The sequence below is a fragment of the Mus caroli genome, chromosome 18 (assembly GCF_900094665.2).
Source record: "Mus caroli chromosome 18, CAROLI_EIJ_v1.1, whole genome shotgun sequence".
In the NCBI taxonomy this organism is placed as follows: Eukaryota; Metazoa; Chordata; class Mammalia; order Rodentia; family Muridae; genus Mus; species Mus caroli.
The window spans coordinates 41262858-41289318 of record NC_034587.1 but is presented as its reverse complement, the minus strand read 5'-3'; the positions used below and the strand labels follow the sequence as shown (position 1 = coordinate 41289318).

Here is a 26461-nt window from a genome sequence, read left to right as displayed (position 1 = left end):
AGCAGTCTCAGGTCCCGCGTGATTGGACTGGAGCAGAAGCTGTTTTCCACTCACCAGCAGTCCCAAAATCCTGTGGCGGGGGTCGTGGGTAGCTGGCGGGTGTCAGGCAACCCTGCGCTCAAGCTACTCTGGCGCTGATCTGGCTGGATGAGGCCTGTGGCCCTACTCAGGCCGGTTTCTGCTTCCCTAACTCAACAGGATAACTTCTTAATAGCATTAAATATAAAATATGAGTTGAAATCTCCATGGCATAATCTTGTCTTGTATTTTGTTTGAATTAGGATCCAGAGAAGGTCTGCACATTTGAATAGATTTTCTTATCTTAAAAAAAAATGTCTCTTCTAATCCATAGTCTTCCTGTCATTTTGTTAGCTTATAATTTCATTATTGAGGAAACTGTTTATTTTTTATATCTTTTAAAAATTTTAACGGATTTTCAAGGCAAGGTTCCTCTGTGTAGCCTTGGCTGTCCTGGAACTCACTCTGCAGACCAGGCTGGCTCTGAACTCAGAGATCCACCTGCCTCTGCCTCCCAAGTGCTGGAACCAGGGTAGTGTGCTACCACCACCTGGAAACTAATTATAAATTACATGGAGTTTGCTGCAGTATTGATTCTGTTGATTGCATCTTGTGGCACAATATGAGATATTCCTGTATGTTGACTACTGGGTTTAGTTCACGGACCAGATTCAAGTTTGAATTTCTGTTCTCCTTTCCATGACTGCTTCACAGGCAGTATAATGTTGTCCCAGTAGGAGGCAAATGGTGTTTGACTATCTTTTCGTGGTAACAATCAATGGTATGTAATGGCTAAGGCATAAACACTGATAGAGTATGCAGGGCCTTCCATTGCTATCTATAGTATATTAGGGACAGAATTTACTATCTGAACTTAATGAAAAAAAAAAACTCAAGAAATCTTACAAACCAATGCTTTTTATACCTTGGGCAACAAACATCACTAGCTTATTGTCCTCATCAGAAGGAAGACGATATAAAGTCTGGCATCCAGGGAAGAGTTTAGAAACTCCAAAGAGATAGGACCATGTAACCCACAGCATGAATAGAATTTAATAGAATTAATAGAGATAGAATTCAGGATGGACACAGATTATAGTTAGGAGAAAATGGCATTGCCACATCAAATAGAAACATGCTCTCAAAAAGGCAAAACAGAATACGAGCTGAACAAGAGAAAAGGATGGGAGGTATACAAAAGCTAAAGCCATAATTTTAGACATGAGCATATATCAAATGGAACATATCAGATTAGAGACAGTAAAAGGCACGGTTAATACATATGAAGATGTAATAACAAACTACTCAGGATAAAGTACAGAGAATGAAGACTGGGGACAAAAGTATGGCACATCAGCAGGCTGTGGGGCAATATCAAACCATGTGTGGGATGTGTCACTGGGGTGGTAAATGGGCAGAGACACCAGGGAAACATTTGAAAAAATAATGGCTGGAAAAAATTGTAATTGTCTTTCCAGGGCCTGAAAGTATTTTTTATATTGGATTGACCAACTCTGTAGACAATGAGTACAGTCTCATAATGAGCAGAGATGAAGCCTTCGTCCATACAGCAACACCTTTAAGTCTCTTGTGCATTTTAATACAATGTATAGTGTTCTTTCCCCTTTGGAACCACCCCTGAACATTTTAGATTTCTTTCTTTCTGTTTTCCCCTTCTTCTGTTTGGCCTTAAAGTAGTGTCCATTCTTCTTTTAATAAAACATTCATTTAATTTTTATTTTATGCGTTTGGGTGTTTTGTCTGTATGCACACCTGCACCATTTGTTGGGTAGTACTTGTGGAGGCTGAATGAGGGCACTGGATCGCCAGGAGCAGTCACAGACAGTTGTGAGCTGCCATATAGGTGTTGAGAATGGAACCTGGAACCTCTGGGAGAGCAGTCACTGCTCTTAGCATCTAAGCCATCCATCCTTCCAGTCCCCTGGTGACCATTTTAAAGTGAATACATTTCCTACACCAAATATATTCAACATGGCCCTGGCTGTTGGAGGAAGTTCTATACCAATTTCTGAGCTGCCTCTGAGCTCTAGGCTCCTATTCATATGCATATCTACCCCCTAGTTCCCAACAGTTACAAGACTGTCTGTAGTCTTGTAACTCAATTCATCTTAAAGGCTAATCCTTTTCAATGAATTCTACAGGAGTCAATGGATTAATGGACAATATTACCAGGTTAGCATTTATATTAAAAAGGTTTTTAGAATCATGTTGTAATTTTCATCCCCACCTCCTCAGGCCCAGTCACAATTTTATTCCTTTACCAACCACTTCTCTATTGGTACTTCAAATCATTTTGTGCTAAGTACTAGGGCAGAATGAATAAGTTGTATCTCTTGCCTTGTCTGCAGCACAGCAGAGCAGAGCAGAGTGGAAAGAGACTTACAGAGAAATACAAATTGCTACGTCACAGGGCAGCATGGGGTATGTGAACAGAGGTAATGATACCCAGTGAGGGATTTGGCAGTGGGATGGTCAGAAATTTACAAGTGGAACACAGGGACGAGGCAAAGGAGACAGCAGGCAAGTGGAGAATAGGTGAACCACAGGGATAACAAGATAAGGTGTCATTTGATTGCCTTTAGTGTCTTCCAACATACGTACAACTCTGTGCATCCTGTTTCACTGGATTCACACATATGCATAAACCTTTTATTTTTATTTTATTTTATTTTATTTTATTTTATTTTATTTTATTTTTTTGAGACAGGATTTATCTGTGTAGCCCTGGCTGTCCTGGAACTCACTCTGTAGACCAGGCTGGCCTCGAACTCAGAAATCTGCTTGCTTCTGCCTCTGCCTCCCAAGTGCTGGGATTAAAGGAGTGTGCCACCACTGGCATATGAGTATTTTGAGGTTTTGTGGTGTGGTCGCAGGACATCTCATGGGAATTGTAGCTTAACCATGTAGGTCCAGGGAATTGAACTCAAGCCTTTAGGTTTGGCAGCAATCACCTCTAATCACTAAGAAATCTCATGAGTTCTAAATGAATGTTTTTATAAGGCCTTATTTATAGGTCTAGTAACTGAGGCTGGTGTGTGTGTGTGTGTGTGTGTGTGTGTGTGTGTGTGTGTGTGTATCCATATCTTTCCCATGTTGTCTAAAATATCAGAGATTGGATTTGGAGCAAGGCCTACATATTTCAAAGCCCATTCTCTCTTTTAAATTATTGGAAAAAACCTTACATTTAGAGTGAGATGAAGAAGGAATTGGAGGAGGATCTGTAAAGGCGTGACTTGGGAGGGGACTTAATGAGCTAACTGCATAGGGACTCTTCTTTATCTACTTTCAAGACCTGAACCCTAACCACCAAACCAGAGGGATCCTCGCTCTCTTCTCAGCCACTGAACACCCAATTTACACCTTACATGTGTTTATATTTTGTCTTTTCCTTAACCAAAGGATTTTTAAAAAGCTATCTACAACTTAATTATTTCATATACCACAAAACCGTACTGGCTGGTTTTGTGTCAACTTGACACAAGCTGGAGTTATCACAGAGAAAGGAGCTTCAGTTGAGGAAATGCCTCCATGAGATCCAGCTGTAAGGCATTTTCTCAATTAGTGATCAAGGGAGGGGGGGTCCCTTATGGTTGGTGCCATCTCTGGGCTGGTAGTCTTGGGTTTTATAAGAAAGCAAGCTGAGCAAGCCAGGAGAAGAAAGCCAGTAAGTAACATCCCTCCATGACCTCTTCCTGACCTGCTTGAGTTCCAGCCTGGCATCCTTTGGTGATCAACAGCAATGTGGAAAGTGTAAGCTGAATAAACCCTTTCCTCCCCAACTTGCTTCTTGGTCATGATGCTTGTGCAGGAATAGAAACCTGACTAAGACATACACACTGTGAAATAGTCACCATGATCAAGGTCCTGGAAGTGTAAGCTGAAATTACCCCTTTCTTCTCCAAGGGTTGCTTTTGGCCATGATGTTTTTATCACAGCAATAGAAATTGTAACTGAGACAGTAGATTAAAGCAGGGAATCTCTTCTATTGGCCTTGTACATCTCTGATGATACTCTTAGCTATGTGATTGGTGAGGGGAAGGTATCTGCACATTTCAAAGAATTTACCTAATGGTCACAAAGATGTTAGCTCACATACAAAACTGGCTATTAAGAGGGATTAAGGTTATCCAAATAATTTGGTTCTGGACTTGTAACCTTCCAAAGTTTCTGCAGTCACTGAGGTGCTAACCAGTTAACCAGCCTTATAGAAGGTTCAATGGAATGCATAGCTATTTTCAGAGATCTTTTGTCCACAGTATTCTTTCTGAGCTTTGGTTTCTTCTACAACATAGAATTGTTAAGAGAGTAAAATGAAAGAATAAAGTTAAGAGTGTGCTATGAGTTACAGATCCCAGTGCCAAAGTAGTGCAGGGATGAGTTTGATTCCCACAGAGCCATTTAGGTTGTCAAGCTATGGTCCTTTCAATGCTTCTCAATTCTGTCACCAGGTGGCAGCAGAGTCCCACCTTTGCTCTTGTCTTTAGTGGTGACTTGAAAGCAAAGACACTGGAAAAGGGTTGTTAGGTATCTTAACTCCTGACTTCTTTTTTTTTTTTTTGAATTAATTTTTTTATTAGGTATTTTCCTCATTTACATTTCCAATGCTACCCAAAAGGTCCCCAATACCCTCCCCCCCCACTCCCCTATCCACCCACTCCCACATTTTGGCCCTGGCGTTCCCCTGTACTGGGGCATATAAAGTTGGCGNGTCCAATGGGCCTCTCTTTCCAGTGATGGCCGACTAGGCCATCTTTCGATACAAATGCAGCTAGAGTCAAGAGCTCCGGGGTACTGGTTAGTTCATCATGTTGTTCCAACTATACGGTTGTAGATCCCTTTAGCTCCTTGGGTACTTTCTCTAGCTNCTCCATTGGGAGCCCTGTGATACATCCAATAGCTGACTGTGAGAATCCACTCCTGTGTTTGCCAGGCCCCTGCATAGTCTCACAAGAGACAGCTATATCTGGGTCCTTTCAGCAAAATCTTGCTAGTGTGTGCAATGGTGTCAGCGTTTGGAAGCTGATTATGGGGTGATTCTCTACCTAGACTCAGAATACTTTCTCTACTATTAAAATGTAAAAACAAAGGAATTAATTCTTCCAAGTTTAAGTAATCAGTTCACTCAGTAGTTAAGGCTTTGTTGGGCATGGTAGTACACGCCACCCTGAAGGCTGAGACTGTAACTCCATGTTCTAGGCCTGCTTGGGCTACATAGTGAGCTCTAGGTCAGTTCAGGATACACAGTGATATTTATCACTAAACTAACCAACTAACCAACTAACTAACCAACTAACTAAAATTCCAACCAGATTCTTTCTTGAGGAACTGCTCATTTAAATTAGGCTTTTAAGGTAGTTTAGGAGAGGGTATGTTGAAGTAGTTTTGATTTTTACCACTGAAGATGATTTTGAGGACTGTGTGAGCCATAAGAAAATGGGAGTGGTCTCTGTCATAACCACTGGTTAGATAAGAGGGGTCACTTCGCTAGGTAAGGAGGTACTAAGTGTCTGAAAGGCAAATAAGGAATAAATAAGACCATTGCAGTGGAAAGATTGCAGCAGCTGCTCCAGGAAAGTGTGTGCTGCTTCAGAACTCCAGGATTCGGTGTTCGCCTCTCTATTCTGATGCCTTCCCTTTGGAGGCACCTGCTCAGATAAAGCCATTGTCAGAATACAAAAGGCAGTAAAAATGAAGGAAGCGACTGTGAATATTTGCTATTGACAATTCATTCAAGATTGAATAGGACTCAAATAAAAGAACATAGACTTCAGAATCCAACAGATGCTGACTTAAAGTCAAACCCACTTACTTCTCGTCATCTTTCACGGGTTTAATTGTCTGGTTTATGTAATGGAGATGACAAAATCCACCCTTGGAGCTGGCAATGTCTGAACAGGTTAGTTAGCCTTTCTGAACCTCAGTTATGCTGTCTGTGTAATGTCAGTACAAATAAGTAAAAGGTGCTATTGTCAAGGACTAGGTGAAATATTAGGACCTATTTGTAATGTTAAAACCAAGGTAAAATGTTAAGGCCTGGGTAACATTGGCTAGCCTGCCATTATAAGGAAACTTTTTCATATATTTCTGCTGTTATCAGGAAACCTTGTAATGCCAAAATTGATTATATTCTGTTATGTTCTGCACCCTTGGAAACCAAACATGATAGAAGTCAGCAGAACTGTTTTGTATAGTTACCCATAATAAGCTTGGACACGAACCAACTATCCACTGTTTAGTTTGATCCCCCTTTCAAAACCAGTTAAGTGTAGGAGCATGGGATAATTTATGAAGGTTCTCAATTCTATTCCTTTGATCAATGTCTCTGTTTTTATACAAGTACCATTCTGTTTTTATTACCATGGCACTATATTATAATTTAAAATCCGGAATGACGATACTATCAGCAGTGTTTTCCTTGTTCAGTATAATTTTGGTTATTGCGTACCTTTTGTATTTTATATGATTTCCCCCCCTATTTCTTTTTTTTTTTGTTTTTTTTTTTTTGGTTTTTTGTTTTTTCGAGACAGGGTTTCTCTGTATAGCCCTGGCTGTCCTGGAACTCACTTTGTAGACCAGGCTGGCCTCAAACTCAGAAATCCGCCTGCCTCTGCCTCCCGAGTGCTGGGATTAAAGGCGTGCGCCACCACGCCCGGCTCCCCCCTATTTCTGTGAAGCATTGAATTGGGATTTTGATGAGGAATGTGGTCAATCTTTAGGTTACTCTTGGCATGATATTTATTTTCCCAGAGTTAATCTTGACAGTCCATGAGCATGGAAGGTCTTCCCAGCAGTATCTTCTGCAAAGTCTTTCCTTTGTGTCTTAAGGTTTTCATTGCACAGGTTTTTACTTCCTTAGCTAGAGGTATTGTAAGATATATTTGTTTTGCAGCTATTGTGAATGAGGTTGCTTCTCTAATTTTTTCTTGCTTTATTTGTCACTGGTATATATGAAGGGACTTACTGATTTTTGCTTGTTAATTTTGTTCCTGCTGCTTTGCTGAGTATGTTCATCAGTTGCAGGAGTTTTCTGATTGCTTTTTAAAAACCTTTTATATATAGAATCATGTCACCTTCAAATAATGATTATTTTACCCCCCTTTCCTATTTACACCCTCTTTACCTTTCTCATTTGTTTTATTCCTCTAGCTAAGTCTTTAAGCACAATACTGAACAGAAGTGGGGAGAGCAAATAACCTTGTCTTACTTCTGACTTGGTGAGAAATACTTCAAATTTCTTTCAATTTAACATGACGTTGGCTATATGTTTGTTTTATATTGCCTTTGCTATGTTGAGATATGCCCACTGTACCCTTGGAATCGCCAGGACTTTTATCATGAAGGAATGTTGGATTCTGTAGTTTCTGTCCTGGAATCAATTTATGTGGTCAATTACATTGATTGATTTTCATGTGTTAGAACATTCCTGCAATTTTGGGGTGAAGGTGACTTGCATGTGCCAAATACTCTTGTGTATATGTTCTTGATTTCAATCTGCAAGGGTTTTAGTGTCTCTGTTCACTATGGAAATTGGCCTCAGTTATTCCTTTTATTGTCTCTTTATTTGTTTTTGGTAATGCTTTTTATCTGGTTTTGGGTAATTTTTGCTTTGCCTTACCCAATTTGAAAAGTATTTTTTCTTTCCTGTTATGGAATAATTGAGGGGTGTTGGTGTTAGTTCTGCTTTGAAGATTATGTATATGTGTTTTTGATAGCCTGTTTTATGTTTTTTTCTCCACTCTTAGAAGCAACACCACAAAAATTCTGTTCCATGGACAAAGACAAGGGTGTGGGTGTGGGTATTAAGTTTCCTGCTTAGGGCTCCAAAACAAGTCTATGAAGAATTCGGATAAAAATGACAGATTCATGGATTCAAAAGGATCTTTTTTTTCAAAAGGATCTCAATAGTCCCCCTTCCTGCCAACAATAGATACAATTACACTGTAGTTCTGAAATAATAAGATTATGAGTTACTTTTCTCATTGCTGTGGTTAATAGCTGACAAAAACATTTAAAGAAAAGATGATTTATTTTGTCTCCTAGATTGAGTGTAAAGTTTGTCATGGTGAAGAAGTACACACACACACACACACACACAAGCACATGTGCACCCACCTGCACATGCAGAGAAAGTGTGTGAGAAAGAGACAGAGAAACAGATAGAAACACACAGACACACAGAGTGTAAGAAAGAGATTGAGTCAGAGACAGACAGACACTCATCCACATGTACACACACAGTGTGTATATGAGAGACAGACACACAGAGAGAAACACACACATGCAGAGAGAGAGAGAGAGAGAGAGAGAGAGAGAGAGAGAGANAGAAGAGAAGAGAAGAGAAGAGAAGAGAAGAGAAGAGAAGAGAAGAGAAGAGAAGAGAAGAGAAGAGAAGAGAAGAGAAGAGAAGAGAAGAGATGCTCAGTCTAGGATGCTAGCCCATCAGTGTATCCCACATTCACTATGTGTTTTCTCATTCAGTTAAACCTTTCCAGAAATGCCCTCATAAACACACACTGATGTATGTTTTCATTTCAATTCTCAATCTAAACAAGTTGGCGATATTAACAACAGTGGGCAAGTTAATATTTCATGTGGCTTCTCAGAAGGATGAGAAAGTCTGTGAGATCCATCCAGTGCTTTCTGTTCTTTGCTATATGAGAAACTAAGGTCTCTTTACAATTATTGTAGGACTAGGTCCTGCTGAATTTTTGTCTTATAAGCCATATTTCAAATTCTTCCACTAATCTAGGTACCCAACATTTCTCTTAGGCTCTGAACCCACACCCAATATTTAATTCTGAAAGACCTGGGTTCATAATTTCCAGCAGGAGTGCAGAAGTACAGTTTTTTTTTCTAACTCTAGGGACTGTGGGCCTGCTTTCTAGAAGATGTATGGATGAGGAGTGGCTTTGCCTAGAAATGGTCACGTGTTCCATGGATCTCTCAGGCTTGACTTCACTTAATGTGTCTGGCTAAACATTCAGGAGCTTGATGCTGACATTCTTTTCATGTGTATAAAAAGCATGGCCATTTTACTATAAGAGTAATGTGTACCATCTGGACATCAATTCCCCTTGAAGTTATTTATCTGAACAGACTGGCAGGTCACATATACCCCATGTTACTATTGCTAGCAGACAGGAATGCTGGTCAGGGCCAGTCAGGATACTAGGTTTTAATCCCATTTTTGCAAATTTACCCAAATGCATAATTGTTCTGACTGACCATTGGTTTCCTGTAGGATCTGAAGATGTAGGTCCTAGTGAGAAGACTTTATCCTACTTTCCCCTTCAATTCCTACCCTTGTAATTGTCTGGATTATGGGCATTCTTCTTTTATATAGCTCATTCTTCCAAATTAGATGCTAGATTTACCTCTGCCTGACTCAGGGAAACATGCCTAACCAGCAGTTTCTTTATTTCTGAAGTGGAGTGGGTTCATTTACCTTCAATATCATTGTTAGGATTGATTGAGATACGAGTGGAGAGATAAGATGTGTGTTGTCCCTTTGCTCTCTGGAATTCACAAAGCAGCCAAGAGAACACTAGCCCCACATCATTCCTGCTTAACTTCCATTCATCCTCTGCATCTTCCAGAAAGACTCTCCACTTCTTAGATAAAAATAATTGAAGTGGAAAATTTTGGTTTCTTTGGAGAGTCACATGTATCATATGATGTTTTTCTAAAACTGTCTTATGAGAGAATATTGCTGTTGAAGCAGATTTGTGGGAGGATGTTTTGTTGAAAACAGACACATGATATTTTTCTGGAAGCTACTTTAAAAAAAGACATGTACTGTTTTGCTAGAGTGGATGCTTGAGAGAACACATGATGTTTAATAAGAGTATAAATATAACCCAACAGATAATAGATGATCCTGTGTGGTATTGGTTCGCCTTGCCACTCTTTGCAGGTTATTTTTTTGTGACTTTGTAGACAGAAACACACCAAAAACAAAACAAAACAAAACAAAACAAAACAAAACAAAACAAAAAAAACCCTTCTGGTGGTGTTTTGGTAGCTTCTTGCCACTTCTGCAGATTAGGGCCAATTGGCAGAGCCTCATAGTTTCTTCTGGATTAAACTGCTGTTGCTGATTCATATGGTGTTTGGGAGTGGATGGAGGTACTTTTGCTGATTCATGTGAACTAAACTACTGATATCCTGACAATGCAGATTGGATTCGACTGAAATTCTATTCTAAACAGGTCCACATCCTCCTTTGCCTTATTACCCTTTTCTTTCCAGTAACACTGGTGGGTGGAGAGCTAGAAGGGAGGTTAAAGCCTTTAAGTACACTTATTAAAGTAGGTTTAAAAATATAAGCCTACAGAAAATTCTTGAAAAATATATTTGTGATATACTTTTTCTATTATATCTTTGTTCACTTTACCTATGTTCTCCTCTGTTTCCTCCTCTTCTGCCATTGTCTCATCCCCCCCTCCTTCTCTACTCTTTCTTCCCTTCTCTTCCTCAAAGTCCTTCTGCTTCTTATTCTGCAGTACCAGGGATCAAGCCTTAAATATTCTAAACAGCTATTCTACCACCGAGCTATAACCCCAAAATTTCAGTTTATTTTTTTCCATATTTTTTTAAAAAGCTATAATTTATGATAGACCTTAAATCAATGAGAACATAGTTTATGCCTCCCTTGATGCCTGTTGCATTTCAGCACATAGTAGATGTTTATTAAGCATTTTATTTGATTGAATGGATGGATAGATGATTCGCCCAAATCTTAAGCTAAATTTCTGATTTGCCTCTGTATGCCAAAACTTCTTATAGGCTTTGGATTCTTTGGTCTTAACTCCAGAACTTTTGTTTTTAGCATCATTGTTTCCTTGTTAAAGAAGAATTTCATTCTCTGAAAGAATAGAGCTCTCTTGTTTTTCACATTATAGAAAATCTAGTTTATCTCACAGAACTCTAATTGTATCATTCTTCTAGAGACCAGGTGTCCTGGAAGTCTTTTTATTTTAAAAGCTTTTTGCTTCAGGAATCTTCCAGCACAGCAAAATAGGTGCTTCTAGAGGATTTCCACTCAGTTCCAAGACATGTCAGTTAGCTATCTCTCATTACCAAATGGCATTCGAGCTATTGTGGTGGTTTGGATGAGAATGATTGATCCCCACAGGCTTTCATGTGTAGTTGCCAGTTGGTGAACTGTTTGGAAGGATCAAGGGGCGTGGCCTTGTTGAAGGAGGCATGTCACAGGGGTTGAGCTTTAAAGTTTCAAAAGCCCTTGCTAGGCCCAGTGTCTCTATTGCTGATCAGGATGTAACATTCTCTGCTACCGCAGCACCTGCTATGTGTTGCCACACTTTCCACCATGATGATCCTGGACTAACTTTCTGAAATTGTAAGCAAGCTTTCTTCTTTTTAAATTAAATTTAGAGTTGCCCTGGTCATGGTGTCTGTTCATAGCAATACAACAGAGACTAAGACAGCCCAAAAAGTCTACTTTGTTCCTAAATCCTCCTAGGAGGAAGAGTGGTTTTGTTTGTATTCCTGTCATCAAAAATGTTATAAGTGTTGGTATTTCAATAGCTTTTTAGCATCTACTCTGTCAGACACTAAGTCTTTATATTTAGGTCTACATACCACTTTCAAGCAAAGATTTGTTATCCTCATGTATGTATGTATTTATAAATATGTATAAACATAAAAGGATTTACTGGATTGATTTATAGGATTGGATATAATTCCAAATTATTTTGAGAAACTAATATCAAGATATTCTTTAGTTTCCAAAGCACTCTTTCTTTGCCTATTTCTATCTTATATTCATGGGTGGGGATGGTAAGAAGCTTCTATAGAAAGAATAACAACAAGGTCTCCATAAGTTTGGAGGCTAGCCTGAAAGAACAGTTTTAGCTATGTACAATAGAGAAATACACACAATAGTCTATCCCCAGGTTCTAGAGGTCCTGTTACCACTATCTACCATTTAGCTTTTCTCTCAGGAGAAACATCAACCCAACTACAAGTTTGATTTGAAGAGCACATAAATGGGGGAAAGATCTTCAGCTCACAAGAAACACTTACCTTCTGTCTCCCCCTTTATTTCATTCTTGACTTCATGCAGGAAATCCTGGACATAGCTATTCTGAAACACTATTTTTTTTTTGTCTCTTCTGTAGTACCCTTGTTTGTGCATAAGTGCAAATTAACTCCACCTTTGGTATTAACTTTGCATTTACACGGTCTGAATTTTCTCCTAGGCAGCTTTCAGTCTGGCCAAAAGGAAGGGAAGCTTTCAGAATTTTTTGTTAATCTTATAAGTGAATACAGCCATTGTAGAAAACAGTGTATATGTTCCTCTAAATGTCAGAGCCGGGTTTCATGGCATAGTCCTTAATCTCAGCCTGGCACCTGCTTCTCAGTGGCCAAAAAAGGGAAATATTTACTGACAGGAAGGAAAATACCAAGCGATCAAACTTTCTCCTTGGCAATTGGGACAGCCCCCAGCAACAGAGCTTGAGGTAAACTTAGCCACAAGCTCAGAGTTCCAAGTGTCACTCACTGACTCCTTTGGCCGTACGCTAATCCAAGCTAGGAAGTAACAGGAAAGTTCAGAACTTTCTCTATACTCCATTCCATGGTCGTGTGAAGGGACAGATCAGAGCAGGACTCTCTTGGGTTTTGGCAGGCTTTCTGCTTTCCTTGCCCAAACTTGGCTGCTCTCCTGATGGATTCTTATTGTTAGCCTTCTTTGCACACACCCAGACATTCAGGGCCTGTCAGAGCCAGTGTGAACCAAGGATACCCTAGTCTAGCTCTCAGATGGTTCTTCTCTTGCTGTCTTTTTTTTTTAATTACGTATTTTCCTCAATTACATTTCCAATGCTATCCCAAAAGTCCCCCATACCCCCCCCCCACTTCCCTATCCACCCATTCCCATTCTTTTGGCCCTGGCATTCNCCTGTATTGGGGCATATAAAGTTTGCAAGTCCAATGGGCCTCTCTTTCCAGTGATGGCCGACTAGGCCCTCTCTTTCGATACATATGCAGCTAGAGACAAGAGCTCCGGGGTACTGGTTAGTTCATCATGTTGTTCCAACTATAGGGCTGTCTTAATGGAGGGCCCTTTGAAAAATTTAAGAGCATGGTGTGGTGGCTCAGGACAAAACTGAAGCAGGTCTATTGCCATGAGTTAGAGGACAGCTTGATTACAGGATGAGCTCTTGTCTCCCAAGCTTTCTTTTTCTTTACTCCTTTTTAGTGTTAAAAGATAAACACCAGACAGTCATAAACAGTTACAGCATTAGTAACTTCTGTTTTATGAAAGTTTATGGGACATTTAAAAGAAAAGTAAAGGAAGCAGATAAATAAACCACTCTTACTGTGGAACCAGGGGGAGTCAGGTTGAGGAGACAGTAGGAGTGTGGGTCACACAAGGGAACATTGGTGTTTGTTTGGGGTATTCCCTGCTTTTAGTAACTTGAGTAGTGTTGGGTAACAATGAAACTAGGGTTGGTATTTCTTTACTATGCAAATAAGGGATTACATTGTATATTAATTACAGAACTCAGTGGGGAGAGGTAGAATGGGTAAGGAGAGACTCAACCATTTGTTTGCTAAGGCGTCAGAGTCTTGTGCTTTCAGGATTCTAACCTGCCAACCCATATTAGGAGGCCATCACATTTTACTTACCTTGGGTGCCTTGTAGTGCTTTCATGGTTTATTCACCCCCACATAGCAAATAATAGAAATTCTGATAAGAATTGGAAAAGAATGAAAGGAAGGAGGAAGGGAGAAGGCCATGATAGAGTCCAAGAAGGGAAAGAAATAATCACAGGTATTAGGAGAATATTTATTCAAAAGAACACATGCTTACATTTGTATATGACACACATAGGCTGCAGTTAAATCTAATAAGTATCAGGGAGGTTTACCTAGGGAAATGGTAAAGCTTGTGTGAATTAGTAGAAGTCTCTGAGCTAACAGATGTTTAAACAAAAGGTCAATTATCTTGTTGTAAATAATCTAGCTGATGGTCTTATTTAGTGAATATTCTTGAATAATGTTTAAGTACTGAGATAGATGATAATTTTCTGGAATGCTGGAGTTAATTATAATGCCACTGTTGATAATAATCTCCCAGTTTACAAAGTTATAACAAACCCCTGCTTAATATACATAAAGCCATCAGGATAAAAGGCCGTTTTGTAATGAAATCTCTATCGACACAGAACATTCATTAGATAAAATGATCTCTGCTATAATTGGAGTGCTATTGAATCAATGACTAGTTTTCCTAGTCTTAATAGCATTGCAAGTAAAAGAAATGGAGCATTATAACAATTTCAGAGTCTGATACAGACAGGGAAATTAATTATAACTATAGTGTTCAGTATACATGTTAAAACAAGCTTTCAATTTTAATCCAGATATAATTAATTAATAATTTATGGTAGGATGCTTTTTGATTTATCTAATTAATTGACTAGTTATGTGATTGAAAGTTATAGCTTCACATGTGAAAGTTGAATTTCTTTGATGCAAAGGAGGCATGCTATGGGTTTTTCCTGCCTGCAGCACAACTAATAACTTTCTAGCTATTCCAGCGAATAACATGAATTTTGTACCCCAGACATCTCTGCTGTCCTTACATGCTCTCTCATTTTTGTTCTCTACCTCAGTAATGATGTCTAGGTTGTTTAAGTTATTATTCTTCCAAAGGAAAAAAAGGAAAGGGTAGGGATAAATATCTGTATGTTCTATGGCTGAATGGAATAGACATGCTTAACTTAAAGCAAAACTGGGCCCAAAGATATTATGTGTTTAACTCTGGCTTCCTCTGCACCTTGCCCTATTCCATACTATTTCTTCTCTTTCTTTCATAACAGAAGGGCTTTGGTTTTGCTTACCAGTTTCTATATGCCTGTTGGTATGTGAGCCAGTTTTAATGATCCTTTGGATTCATCTGTGTGCATAGTAGACATGGCAATATTTTCATAACTCTCCTGAGGGTCACCACACCAACAGTGGTGAATAAGCATCATTAGATCCTTCTGGAAGTTTTTGTTGAGAAATCCGTAAAAGAGAGGGTTTATGCATGTAGAAACCATAGCAACCAAGTGGCAAACTACAAATACCAGGTCGTGGTGGCAGCTCATCAGCATCTCATGATACCAGTCGAAGATGACATTGAAAATGTTCAAGGGCAACCAGCAGGCTCCAAAAGTCACTACGATGGAAATCAACATCACATTTACCCTCTTGTTCTCATTGAGACGGCTCTTATTTTCCTTCCTCCTGTCCACCTGCTTAGTTCTTTTTCGGAGGCAGAGAACAATCTTCAGGTAGCAGATAAGAATGAAACCCAGAGGGACAAAATACTGGAGCATAAATAATGATGTGGAAAAGAGAAGTTGGTTCAGTTTAGAAGGCCAAATCTCCACACAAGCTACCTGGTGGGTGTAGATTTCAGTAGGGAGAGAGAGATTATGAAAGGGCTCATTGGTGAGGTGATAGGACAGGAATAAGGGAATAGACAATGTCAGAGAAATGAGCCAAATCAAGATGATGCCCCAATAGGCATGAGCTACTCTGGGTTTCCAGCCACGGGGGTTCACAATCAGCTGATATCGTTCAATAGCAATCAACACAAGGGAGAATATGGACACAGAGACTGAGACACTTTGCACATAGGAAGTGAGTTTACACATAGTGTTCCCAAATACCCAGTGGTCCATCAGAGTGTAGATGACCGTAAAAGGTATGCACATGACACACACCAAGATGTCAGAGAGGGACAGGTTGGCAATCAGTATGTTGGTAACATTTTGAGCTTCTCTCTGTTTCTTAAAGATGATGATGATAAGAGAGAGGTTTCCAAAAATGCCCATGATTAGGATCACAGTATATGCTATGAGTAGCAAGAGAATGGCTAGAAAAGGGGGTTGGCAGGATTCAAAGTAGAAAAATGCAGAGTTGTTGCTCTTGCCACTGGTTTTATTAGGTGTTGTCCGGTTGGTGAGCACTTCCATTATGTCAGGATTTTAATTAGAGATTTTCTAAGCTTCCGTGTATCCTCAGTGGATGTTTGGCCATTGGTTCTTGAGGGGACTCCTGGCTCTTCAACTCTCAACATACAATTAATGAGTTAAATGTTTATGATCTCTGTCTGTATCTGATGGAAACACATAAATGACGTCAGCATGCTCTTGAGATCCTAAAAATCAAAAAGAATCCAGAATATTAGTAGAAGTTTTTTTTTCTTTTCTTTTCTTTTGTTTTTGAGAGAGAGAGAGTTCCATGTAACCCCAGCTTTCCTCAAACTCACTATGTACAAAATGATGTCCTTGAACTTCTGATCCTCCTTGCCTCTCCTTGCTGAGTACTGGGATTACAGGCATTCATCACCACACAAGGTTTTATGTAGCCTTGGGAATAGAACCTAGGACTTCATGCATGTTAGGCAAGCACTTTATCAACAGAGCTGGATCTCCAGCCCACAAAATCTTAACAATGGAGATGATTCTTAACAATATAGATAATTCTACAAATAGGACAATGCTCTTGAGAGAATGTGGACATAAGCAGATCGCTTACCTTGTTCTCTCTCTCTCTCTCTCCCTCTGTCCCTCTCTCTCTCAGTATTTTATTATTTCTATCAGTATAGGCTTCAGGAGCAGCAAATGAAGACTGTAACAACATCCTGGTGACTGTCTAAGGCAGTACAAATATATATTTCCATCCCCTTTAATTTCTGCCTACTTTAAGAATTATATGAATATGTAAACTCTTCATCCAATCGGCTGTGCAGATCACTAAGGTAGAGATTGTACTATGAGGGCCAGAAGGTTATGTTTGGATTTGTATCTGTCAAAGTTAGTGCTTATGTCCATTCCAAAACTCCTGGTTCTTATTCATGGTAACAATACAAAGAGATGAGACTTTGAGGAAATAAGCAGGCTTTAAACAATCTTTCCAGTCATGAATTAGGGACACATGAAGAGGGATGAGTGCTTTTGGATGCAGCTTAGTGGTAGAGTACTTACTTAACACAAGCAAGGCTTTGTGTCCCATCTCTTTCAAAGATCTGTACACCTCTTAACTTAAGCATCCATTAAGGATTTTGCTGCTTCTGTCTCCTTTGCATGTAAGGACTTAGTACTTGTCTCCTCTACAAAAGCATCATCCTGTGAAGCAGGCAGTGGTCCTCACTATGCTTGAAGTTGCCGGCACAGTGATGTTGGACTTACTAGTGAGCAAAACTACAAGAAATAAATATTTGTTGCTTATAAACTATCTAACATATTGTATTTCTAGCAGCATAATGGAATTGGATTAATTCAGGTTCCAAGCAGTTGTCCCGGAATTTTTGACACTGGAATACAACACTGTCTCCTACAAAGTTCATGTTTGAGAACCATGTGGTTAAGTTACAAAAAAAAATGCAAAAAAGTTTTATAATTTTTAAAGTGTGTTCATGAATTTGTGTTCTGACACTCTCATATCTACCATCACCCATTTATATGTAGCTTGCAGGCTGTAGATTGGATATACCCAGTGAAAGAATTACTGAAAATGATTTAAGCCAGATTCCTATCTGAAGAATAGGGGTAAATAATGTCTACCTGCTTGAGTTGTGACAATTAAGTAACAATGTGCAACTGAATTATTCTCTCATCCTCAACATATGGGAGAGAGTAGATGTTTAGTGTATGTGCTGTTAAAAACTGTCCTCTCCACTGCCCTGAGCTAGGTTAAAGTCTTCAAGATGGGAGCTAGGATTACAGAACACAGGTGCTGTGGACTAGTTTATGCATTCTCTTTTTGTGTCTTCCTTTTCTGGGATGAAGTAAATGTTTGGTTTCTTCCTCAGCTTTTGGGAATCAAAGAAGGAATTAAATGCATAGACATCTACTATTTAGAATTAATTTTGTTTATAATCTTTTCCACCAATTCTTCCTTCCTACAGATTTCTTCTAATGTCCAGTGGATAAGGAGCCCTGGACCCATGGCTCAGCATAGTTTAGAGTGATCATATTCAGAGAAATTATTTATATCAGAAGACACCACAAAGCTAATGAATAAAGAATTAATGGTGAGATTTCTATCCTAAAGAGGACACATGGAAGGAGGGCAGAGAGGGAAGGATGTAAAAACCAACCCTCCTCATATTGGTTTATTCTTTAGGAATCTTGGAGGAAGAAACACAAATAACAGTGATAAAGGAGACTGAGCAATAGGAATGGAGGGCATGAACTTTTCTTTACAGCGTGAAATTACTTTGGCTTGCTCTTCCCTGAGTTCAAAGGCTTAGAAGATTGTTACTGGAAAGAAATAACCTCAAGAATGCTTTTTGCTTGTACAATAAACACCACAATGAAGAACACCATAAAAATACTCTGGTTGAATAGAACCAATGATAAACACAATATACTTTATAAAGACAGCCAAAAGAACTTATCAATGATGTGGTGACAAGGAAAAATAGCCATGTTTAAAAACATAAGGATTTCTACACATCTGAAGCTCACAGATATTGGCTGAAGGGACATTTCAAAGTATATTCAAGCTTTTTATGTCACTTGATAGACCAGAACTACAGATGAGAAATAGAAAGCTTTGATTTCTAACTAAAGAGTTTCTATCAAACAAAATTCACTTAGATAGGAAAAAGAAAGAAAAGGAGATGGGCAGTAACTGGGTATGCAGTTGGGTGTGCTAACATGGTATAGGGCTTCCTCACAGAGGTCATATCTGCTGCTAGCTCGTGCTCAACTTCTTCATCAGTCAAATTAAATTTAAAAATGGCTTCTTTATTATTTCATAATGGTCAATGAAATGGTATCTTAAGAACATTTCATAAACTGCTAAACAGTGTTCATTATTGTATTGTCTGCCACTTGGGTAGAATTTTTTGTGGGAAGGGGTGGGAATGTTCTAGTTCTGTCTAATTTACAGAAAAATCAAGTCTCAGAAAATCCAAGAAATTAGCTGGAGCTAAAGTTATCTTCTCTCTCTCTCTCTCTCTCTCTCTCTCTCTCTCTCTCTCTCTATCTCTCTGTCTCGTGTGTGTGTGTGTGTTCATATAACTGATTTTCTCTACAGTTTTTGTTGTCTGTTAGAAAAACACACTTCCTATGAATCCTGGGACTACAGCTGATAACAGCTTTCTCTTTACAGATGCATAGAACTTTACTGAGTCCCTAGCAAGTAAGCAAGGAGTAAATATCAGCAGCCTTTATCTGTTCTTTCTTGTTAATGTGTCCACAGAGGATGGGGGTACTTGCCATCCATCAACAGCAAGTACAAGGCTGTGAAGAAACCTCCCTACTCCTTTGTAGGTTGATTACTATTCAAGGGAAAGAATGGCTCTCAAGTCTATAAATTCCAAGAGAGGCTCAGAGCTCAGAAAAGTCAGAAAAGTGTTGGATGGACTTTATCTGGGAGGGACTCAGAGATGAATGCAAGAGGTGTATTACCCAAATGCTCTCTGCACAGCTCAAAGATTAGCAGGGAAATCCCTAAATATGGGCCTTAAATTGCACCGCGGGCTTTGCACTTTACTTAATTGGTAACTCTGAAGTTTCAGTCTGTAAATCCTTCTTGTCTGGAACTGAAGTCATAAAAAGATTCTTAGGATACAATTCTATTTTAGGAATGTTCATCTTGAATTGCTTGGTAGACATGCTGGAGATGTAAGATCTCAAATAAACGAGTGACTACTATTTAAATATATGGGTAGCACATGACAGAGGTAGGTAATCTCTAACCTTCAATTTGATTGTATCTTACTTATGAAGTGTCTACCTTGATGTGTTTCATTTATGTATTGTGGTATAATAATTTCATGTTAAATTAACTTAAAATATTTTGGATTTATATATTTTAAGATGAACAAAATAAGATAATTACTCTATGAAATTTTCAATGAGATTTTATTTACTTATTTTGATGTCTTTTTGTTATGTTGTGTTCTTTTTTAATTAACACAATTCTTATTGGAGGGAAGAAAGGTGAAGTAGGGTACAGACTTGGATTGTATTGTCCCTGATCATTCTTTTTTCTTATCACTAACACCTTCATTTTCTGTTCATCTGCCCATCTCTAATTTCTGTTTCCTCTTCCTTTAACTCTAGATACATTTTAGGAAAACAAAAAAACATATTTTACATTATTGAGAAATATAAAGAAACTCTAAACTCTTTGGCTTGAAAGTAATCCTTCTGTACTGCCCTCATTTGACCGACTTCACCATGAGCTCAGCTCAAATCTCCTGGCCTTCAGAGTTCTACATGCTTGCCACTATTTTCTTGTTATACTTTTCATTAAAATGTTCTATGTTTTCTATTCTTAGTTGTTCAAAATTGGCAGGAATATTCTGTAGCACACACACACACACACACACACACACACACACACACTCCTGAACTCACACTTTTTCCTTAATTTTCAAAGATCAAACCCCTCAAATTCTATCATCATGTTAATGCAAATAAAATCTTTAGTTGTTAGAGCATTAATGGTTTTTAAAGTACTGCACATTTATTAGTTCATTCACCAAGCAGTCATGTATCGACAAGGCAGGCTGTCTTATCCTGATCTTTACATTGTCTCATGCTTTCACTAGGAAAGGCACTTAATTTTTTATTTATGAACTATGATCCACTGACTTGTTCATAATCAATTAGAATTGTATATTCCATACCATATTATCAAGCCATATTTTTGTATATGTAGTCATTTAAATAAAAAAAACCAGTGAAATGAATAGTTCAACATAGACAAATACAATTAGAATCAATCCCTAAGAATGAAGATCTGCAGTGAGTATCCACAGTAAGTATCAAGAAACATGTCGTACTATTTCCTAGCTTTAATAAAAAGTACAATTGGCCTGACTAACATTATATAAACCTCTTTATTCCACTCCATTATTTGCTCTTTAAAAACTCAGTTGTATACCTATTATGGTGCATTCTAAAGCTATGGATTTGATTTTAAGATCACAGAAACAAGAATTCCATTGGTGCTATTAAACTTGGAAACAGAAGAATTCTAGTTTCTAATGATTTTATAATACTGAATATCAGCACAAAACGCATATCCGAAAACCCTATTTACAAGATTTATTTTTGACAAGTTTGTTTCCCAGTTTCTTACCTGTTAGAAATTTTCAGTCTGTTACTCTGCTTTCATCTTCCACGTGCTTGCTTTCTTCAGTGGTGCTATTCTTAAAGATGACTTCCCTGCAGAAGGATGTCACAATAACCCTCCCTCCAAGTTCCAATGCTTCTTTTCCTGTCCTGATGTATTTATCGTAGCTTCACTTCAGAAGCTATTCCCTGGAGTTGGAGTCACTATCCAGGCAGAGAAGTTGGAATTCTGTGATCCAGTGGGTGCTGAAGGCCACTGCAGAGCATGAAGGGAGGAGTCAGGACCTTGGCACCAGTGAAGCCTAGCTACAGCTGCTTAAGCGATGTGAAAAAAATGTCACAAATGCCACTCTCTAGTGTCTGCAGAGATGATAAAAGTCCGTCTGGAAAATCTGTAGCATTTTCTGGCATATATAGTGACACTTTTCGAACAAGAGTAGCTTTGTAAAATTCTTAAAGTTAATTTATAAGTCCCTGGAAAATTATTAGTATACATTAGTAGCTAGTTGTAGAAATTTTTCATTTACTCAATAGATGGATTTTATCTATATCGTGCCATAATTTATAACTAATAAAATGTTCTAAGAATTGAAATTAATATTGAATTTCTTAGAAAAAGATAAATTAAAAGGTTTTTTTTTTTTTTTTTTTTTTTTTTTTTTTTTTTTTTTTTGCATCATGTTACCTTGACTGGCCTTGAAGTTTTGTAATTGAGGATGAGTTTGGGATCATGATCCTACTTCCACCTGCGGAAGACTGAGATTACAGGTGTGTACCACTATGGCAGATAGAAATGCAATTTTTATACATGACTTTGAAAATAACAATTGACTGACTATTGCTCTAAATGAAAGTAGACACTGAAAATGGTTTATACTTGAAATATCATTAGGAGACTATTCCTTATTCAAATTTTGGTTATTTAAAACACATGTCCCCTTCATCTGTTCACTCTGTTAGGCCAAACTGTGCTATTGATTATTTTAAGTCTAGGTTTAGTAGTCCTATTAAATGTCACAAGGAAATGTTATATCACTATAGAGGGCATAAGAAAAAATAAGTTAGATATGGACTATAATGGCTAATAGGTTTTATGACTCACAAATTTCTTTCTTAATTTTTTATCAGATTATTCTTTCCTGAAGATTGGTATTCTGTCCAAGTCTCAGTCTAATCTACATCAGATCCTAACAATGAGCCTTCTTAGCTACTAGGGAACTTACAGTATTTCACAAATAATACGTGGCCACTAGTATGCACAAAATATGATGCTTTGTTGATAGGCGAAACTACCAGTGAGAATTCTTGAAAAGAAGGTGCACCTGAAAGATTGATTGACTAGAACTCCAGTGATATGGAGAAGTTGGAATGTTGCAGATCCATATTCTAGTTACCTTATGTTGGGTTAATTCTAGCTTCCTGAATCCTTTGCCCACCTCTATGTCATACTAACTTCCTGTGACTAATAATTAACAACTGTTTGTAATCTATTGATTTAAAAGACCACTGTTTTCCACCAACCCAGAAGCTAAGAGTATTATAAGAGAGCATTCGAGTCTTATTGAAAAAGACAAAACCCCTCCTTTTTGTAACTGGCTATCTGATGTACCCATTAATGTGTTTTAAACTTGCCTTGATTTATGAATTTCTTTGTTCTGCCACTAAAAGACCTCATGAGACATCTTCCACATGGAAACATGAAACCAGGATAACCTAGTTCCATTTTTATGGGTCTCAGTACTCAAATTTGGCACTGGAGTAAACTACCTCTCATTTTCTTGTTTCTTTGAAGTGAGTGCCCCCTTTCTCTCTCTGTGTGAATGTTTATGTACAATGAGTAAACTAGGCAATAGGGAAGATGAGATGGATTTGCTGGCATTCTGTTCTTTGTAGCTTTAGGAACTACAGAGAGAGCCCAAGGTAGATCTGTGTTGAAGAGCCTCTCCTAGAACCCAAGACCTCAGAAATCTTGGGAATAGTTGGACAATGATGGGGAAGAAACAGAGGTAGAAAGAATGGAAGATACTCCTTAGATATAGTTAATACTGAGGAAGGGAGAACCCATCATTTGCCAGGTAGGAGAGGCTTAATAATACCTAGTATCGAGTAACCATCATAATCAGGGAGTACACCATTTCTAAACTGCTTGAATTAGGAGGTAGTTTTAAGCAAATTGGCTAGAGAATATGGAGGAAGATGGAATCAGTCCTAGCTCAGTGGAAGTAGAGAAACGGAACAATGCAACTACTCAGCTATCCTCAAGACAAAGGCTTGAATTTTGACTCAATAGGAGAGAAATTAATTTTCTTAACAGGTGAATATTTCATTGTGTAAATGTTCCACATCTCTATTATCTATTCTTCAGGAGTCAGAAATCTAGGTTGTTTCTGTTTTGTTTTTTTTTTTTTTTTTTTTTTTTTTTTTTTTTTTTTTTTTTTGGCTTTTATGAATAGAGATCAATGACCATGATGAGCAAGCATCTCTGTATTCAGATATAGTGTCCTTTGAGGATATGTCGAGGGTGGTACAGCTGGATCTTGCCGAAAATTGATTTTCATCTTTTTAAGGAATTCTTACATTGATTTCAGTAGTGGCTGTGTAAGTTTTTACTTCCATCAGCAATGAATAAGTATTCCTCTTTCCTCATATCCTCACCATCACAAGTGAGATCTGGGCTGTTCTGATTCCAGATGCCTTAAACAGAGCAATAGCTGGGTCACTGCCTAATCTCCATGCTGTTAGAATCTACCTCCCGCTGATAATCCTGAGTTACAACTTACTAAATTGTATATTTTTCTTTGGTTGCCCTGGACCCAGTTGGGCAGCTCTTTGGGCCTCGATCTCCTGGCTCTTTAACATGATGGCTATGTGTATCTGTCCTCCACTCTCCTCTGGCATGGTGTGTTCTTTCCTCCAGACCCTCCCTGCAGATCTCTCTCTTCCTCCCTTCTCTCTGCCCCCAGCCTGGGAATTCTAAAAGTCCCACCCCTGCCTGCTCTACCCAGCCATTGGTTGCTGGAATCTTTATTTACCAATCAGAACCAACTGGGGGCAGGGCCCCTCAGTGTCTTACATGCAGACACTTGTATAAGCAGTTTTGGGAACTAGAATTAACATTATAACACAAGCAGCATTAGGCCAAACCCACTACATATGTGCAGTTCAAAGTGATAAATTTATTCCTAAGAATAGAAAGGATGACAGCAGACTGATTTCTAAGTATGAATTGAGAACATAGGACTACATGAACATTTTAAAAATCATTTGGAAGGGACAAAGTTGAAAAACTTCTCGGACACATCAGACCAAGGAAATAGTGTAACTTGCTAATATTCAATATTAAAAATTCCCTTGGGTATCTGATTTTCCTTTAAGTAACAGAAATTGCATATCTTTCTTATGGTACAAAAAGTTTACACTTCTTTTGCCATTTTTGTATGAGCATTTCTTCCACTTACCACTTTGTTTAAATAGTTATAGGGAAAATTTGATAAAAGTATAGGATTCCTGCCCCTAAATTACTCTCATCATAATTTCTCAATCTTTCTTTGTCTCTCTCTCTCTTTATCTCTTTCTTCCTCCCTGCTTCCCTTTCTTGCTCCCCTACCCTGCTCCCCCCCCTCCCCCCAGGCTCTCTGCTTTATGTCCAGGACAGGTGTCTCTCTTATTTCTTTACTCTGTGCAATCTCTTTTAGTGAAGCTCCTTTCTGAAAATTAAATGGAAACATCTATTTCCTTTAAAGGTCCTTCATGTTGTCACTCATAGGATGCTCTAACCCTTGTAATTGCTGTTTAATTGCTGTCCACTTCAAAGTCCAACTATAACTTCCATGGCCACCAGGCTCCCTCCTAGTAATCTCCGTCTGAAGGGCAGTCAAAGCCAGCTTCCTTCTTGGCCAACTGAATATGTAGTCCCCCCCCCCTCCCTTAACTTGTTGATGTTCTGGTGAGATTACTTCTAGCACATTAACCTGAACAAGAGAATTTAATCACACCCCCCTCCCCACAAGACAAACAGAGTGGATTCTGGTTGTGTCTGGCCTCCAAACCATTCCTTCTAGACCTCTCTGCTGTGAAAAGTTGGATTATTGACATCAGCAACTTGGTACACGCCACTTATCTCCACAAAAACAAATCCAATGGAACAAATCTTACCACAGAACAAAACGACCAAAAGTGAATCAGCAATGTCTTCAGAAATATTGTTGACACCAGGGGTGTGGGCATGCTGGTTTTCAGACTGGAAATGAAGATGAGTGTCGTGACACTTTCCTATAATCCCAGGGAAGCTCAAGCAGGAAGATTATAAGTTTGACTCTAGCCAAGTCTCATGTTGACAGCCTGTCTCAAAGCAACAACCTAATGCATTTACTTTCCTAGTTCTTCCAAAACAACTGAAGCTAAGTAGTTATTATGAGATGGTTCTCCTACAAGCTGTCTGATTTTAACAATGTATACTAACACGTTTTCTGTCTGTGCTTTTACTTATGACATACAGATTCAAGATTGAAGTATTGAAACAGACTGTTTATATATATAAACATATGGAAAAGCAATGAGAATGCTTGGAAGAGATAGGGGGTTTTTGGAGGGGAAACCAGGAAAGGGGATTTGAAACATTTGAAATGTAAGTAAAGAAAATATCTAACAAAAATAATTATAACATGTAAAAAAAAAGTGATACTTGTATAAATTCCAGTCAGGATATGGGGAAGACCAAAACAAGGAGCTTAAGGCTACTAGAGTCTCCCCCAGGAATCTCATGGTGAAAGAAGGAAAAGGCTCAAGCCTGGTTCTCTCCATAGAGAAAACTACTTTCTCAGAAATAGATTTTACAGTGCTGATACTTTGTCAGAACACTTTGTGAGAGAGACTAAAGCCAAGACAAGGATGGCTCAGTGATAACTGGGACCACACCTTGATCTGGACTGATAAATTATACAAGTCTTCCCTTTGATTAAAAAGTTATCATTATTGTAGACCCCCCTGAGCTGGATGTAAAGGGTTGCTAAATTTTGTCTGTGTTCACAGTGTGGCCACACTGAATAATTATTCTGTCTTTACCTTTTACTTTTGATTTCTTGACTAATTGGCTTAATAAAGATGCCTGGTAGAACTGGATTCATTTAGGCTGTAATAGCCAGGTCTCTGATCCTAAGTAAAAATTAAAACACTAAATGTGTGTACTGGCTAGATTTGTGTCAACTTGACACAGCTGAGTTATCACAGAGAAAGGAGCTTCAGTTGAGGAAATGCCTCCATGAGATCCAACTGTAAGGCATTTTCTCAATTAGTGATCAAGGGGGAAA

The 26461-nt window shown here is 38.5% G+C and overlaps 2 protein-coding genes across 6 annotated transcripts in view; one reads left to right on the top strand and one right to left on the bottom strand.

Moving 5' to 3' along the window:
• Positions 1–26461, top strand: part of LOC110285129 (serine protease inhibitor Kazal-type 11) — a 97112-nt gene that overhangs the window by 17423 nt on the left and 53228 nt on the right. For 2 of the 5 annotated variants that reach the window (XM_029472105.1, XM_029472104.1), the window contains exons 3-4: positions 7186–7253; positions 21855–21920. The exons of 1 other annotated variant lie outside the window; for it this stretch is intronic. The gene's annotated coding sequence lies outside the window, so the exon portion shown is untranslated. The remainder of the gene's footprint in view (positions 1–7185; positions 7254–21854; positions 21921–26461) is intronic. 2 more of the 5 variants (XM_029472107.1, XM_029472106.1) reach the window with 2 other exon arrangements.
• LOC110285169 (neuropeptide Y receptor type 6) lies at positions 13844–21385 on the bottom strand. Its single transcript, XM_021151154.2, has 2 exons — positions 21160–21385; positions 13844–16216 (listed from the first exon to the last, which is right to left on the bottom strand). Exon 2 carries the CDS (start codon positions 16029–16031, stop codon positions 14916–14918), a length of 1116 nt encoding a protein of 371 aa, XP_021006813.1. The 5' UTR covers positions 16032–16216; positions 21160–21385; the 3' UTR covers positions 13844–14915.

Coding starts and splice junctions, on each gene's coding strand:
- LOC110285169 (XM_021151154.2), bottom strand. CDS start 16,031: ATGGAAGTGCTCACCAACCGGACAACACCTAATAAAACCAGTGGCAAG.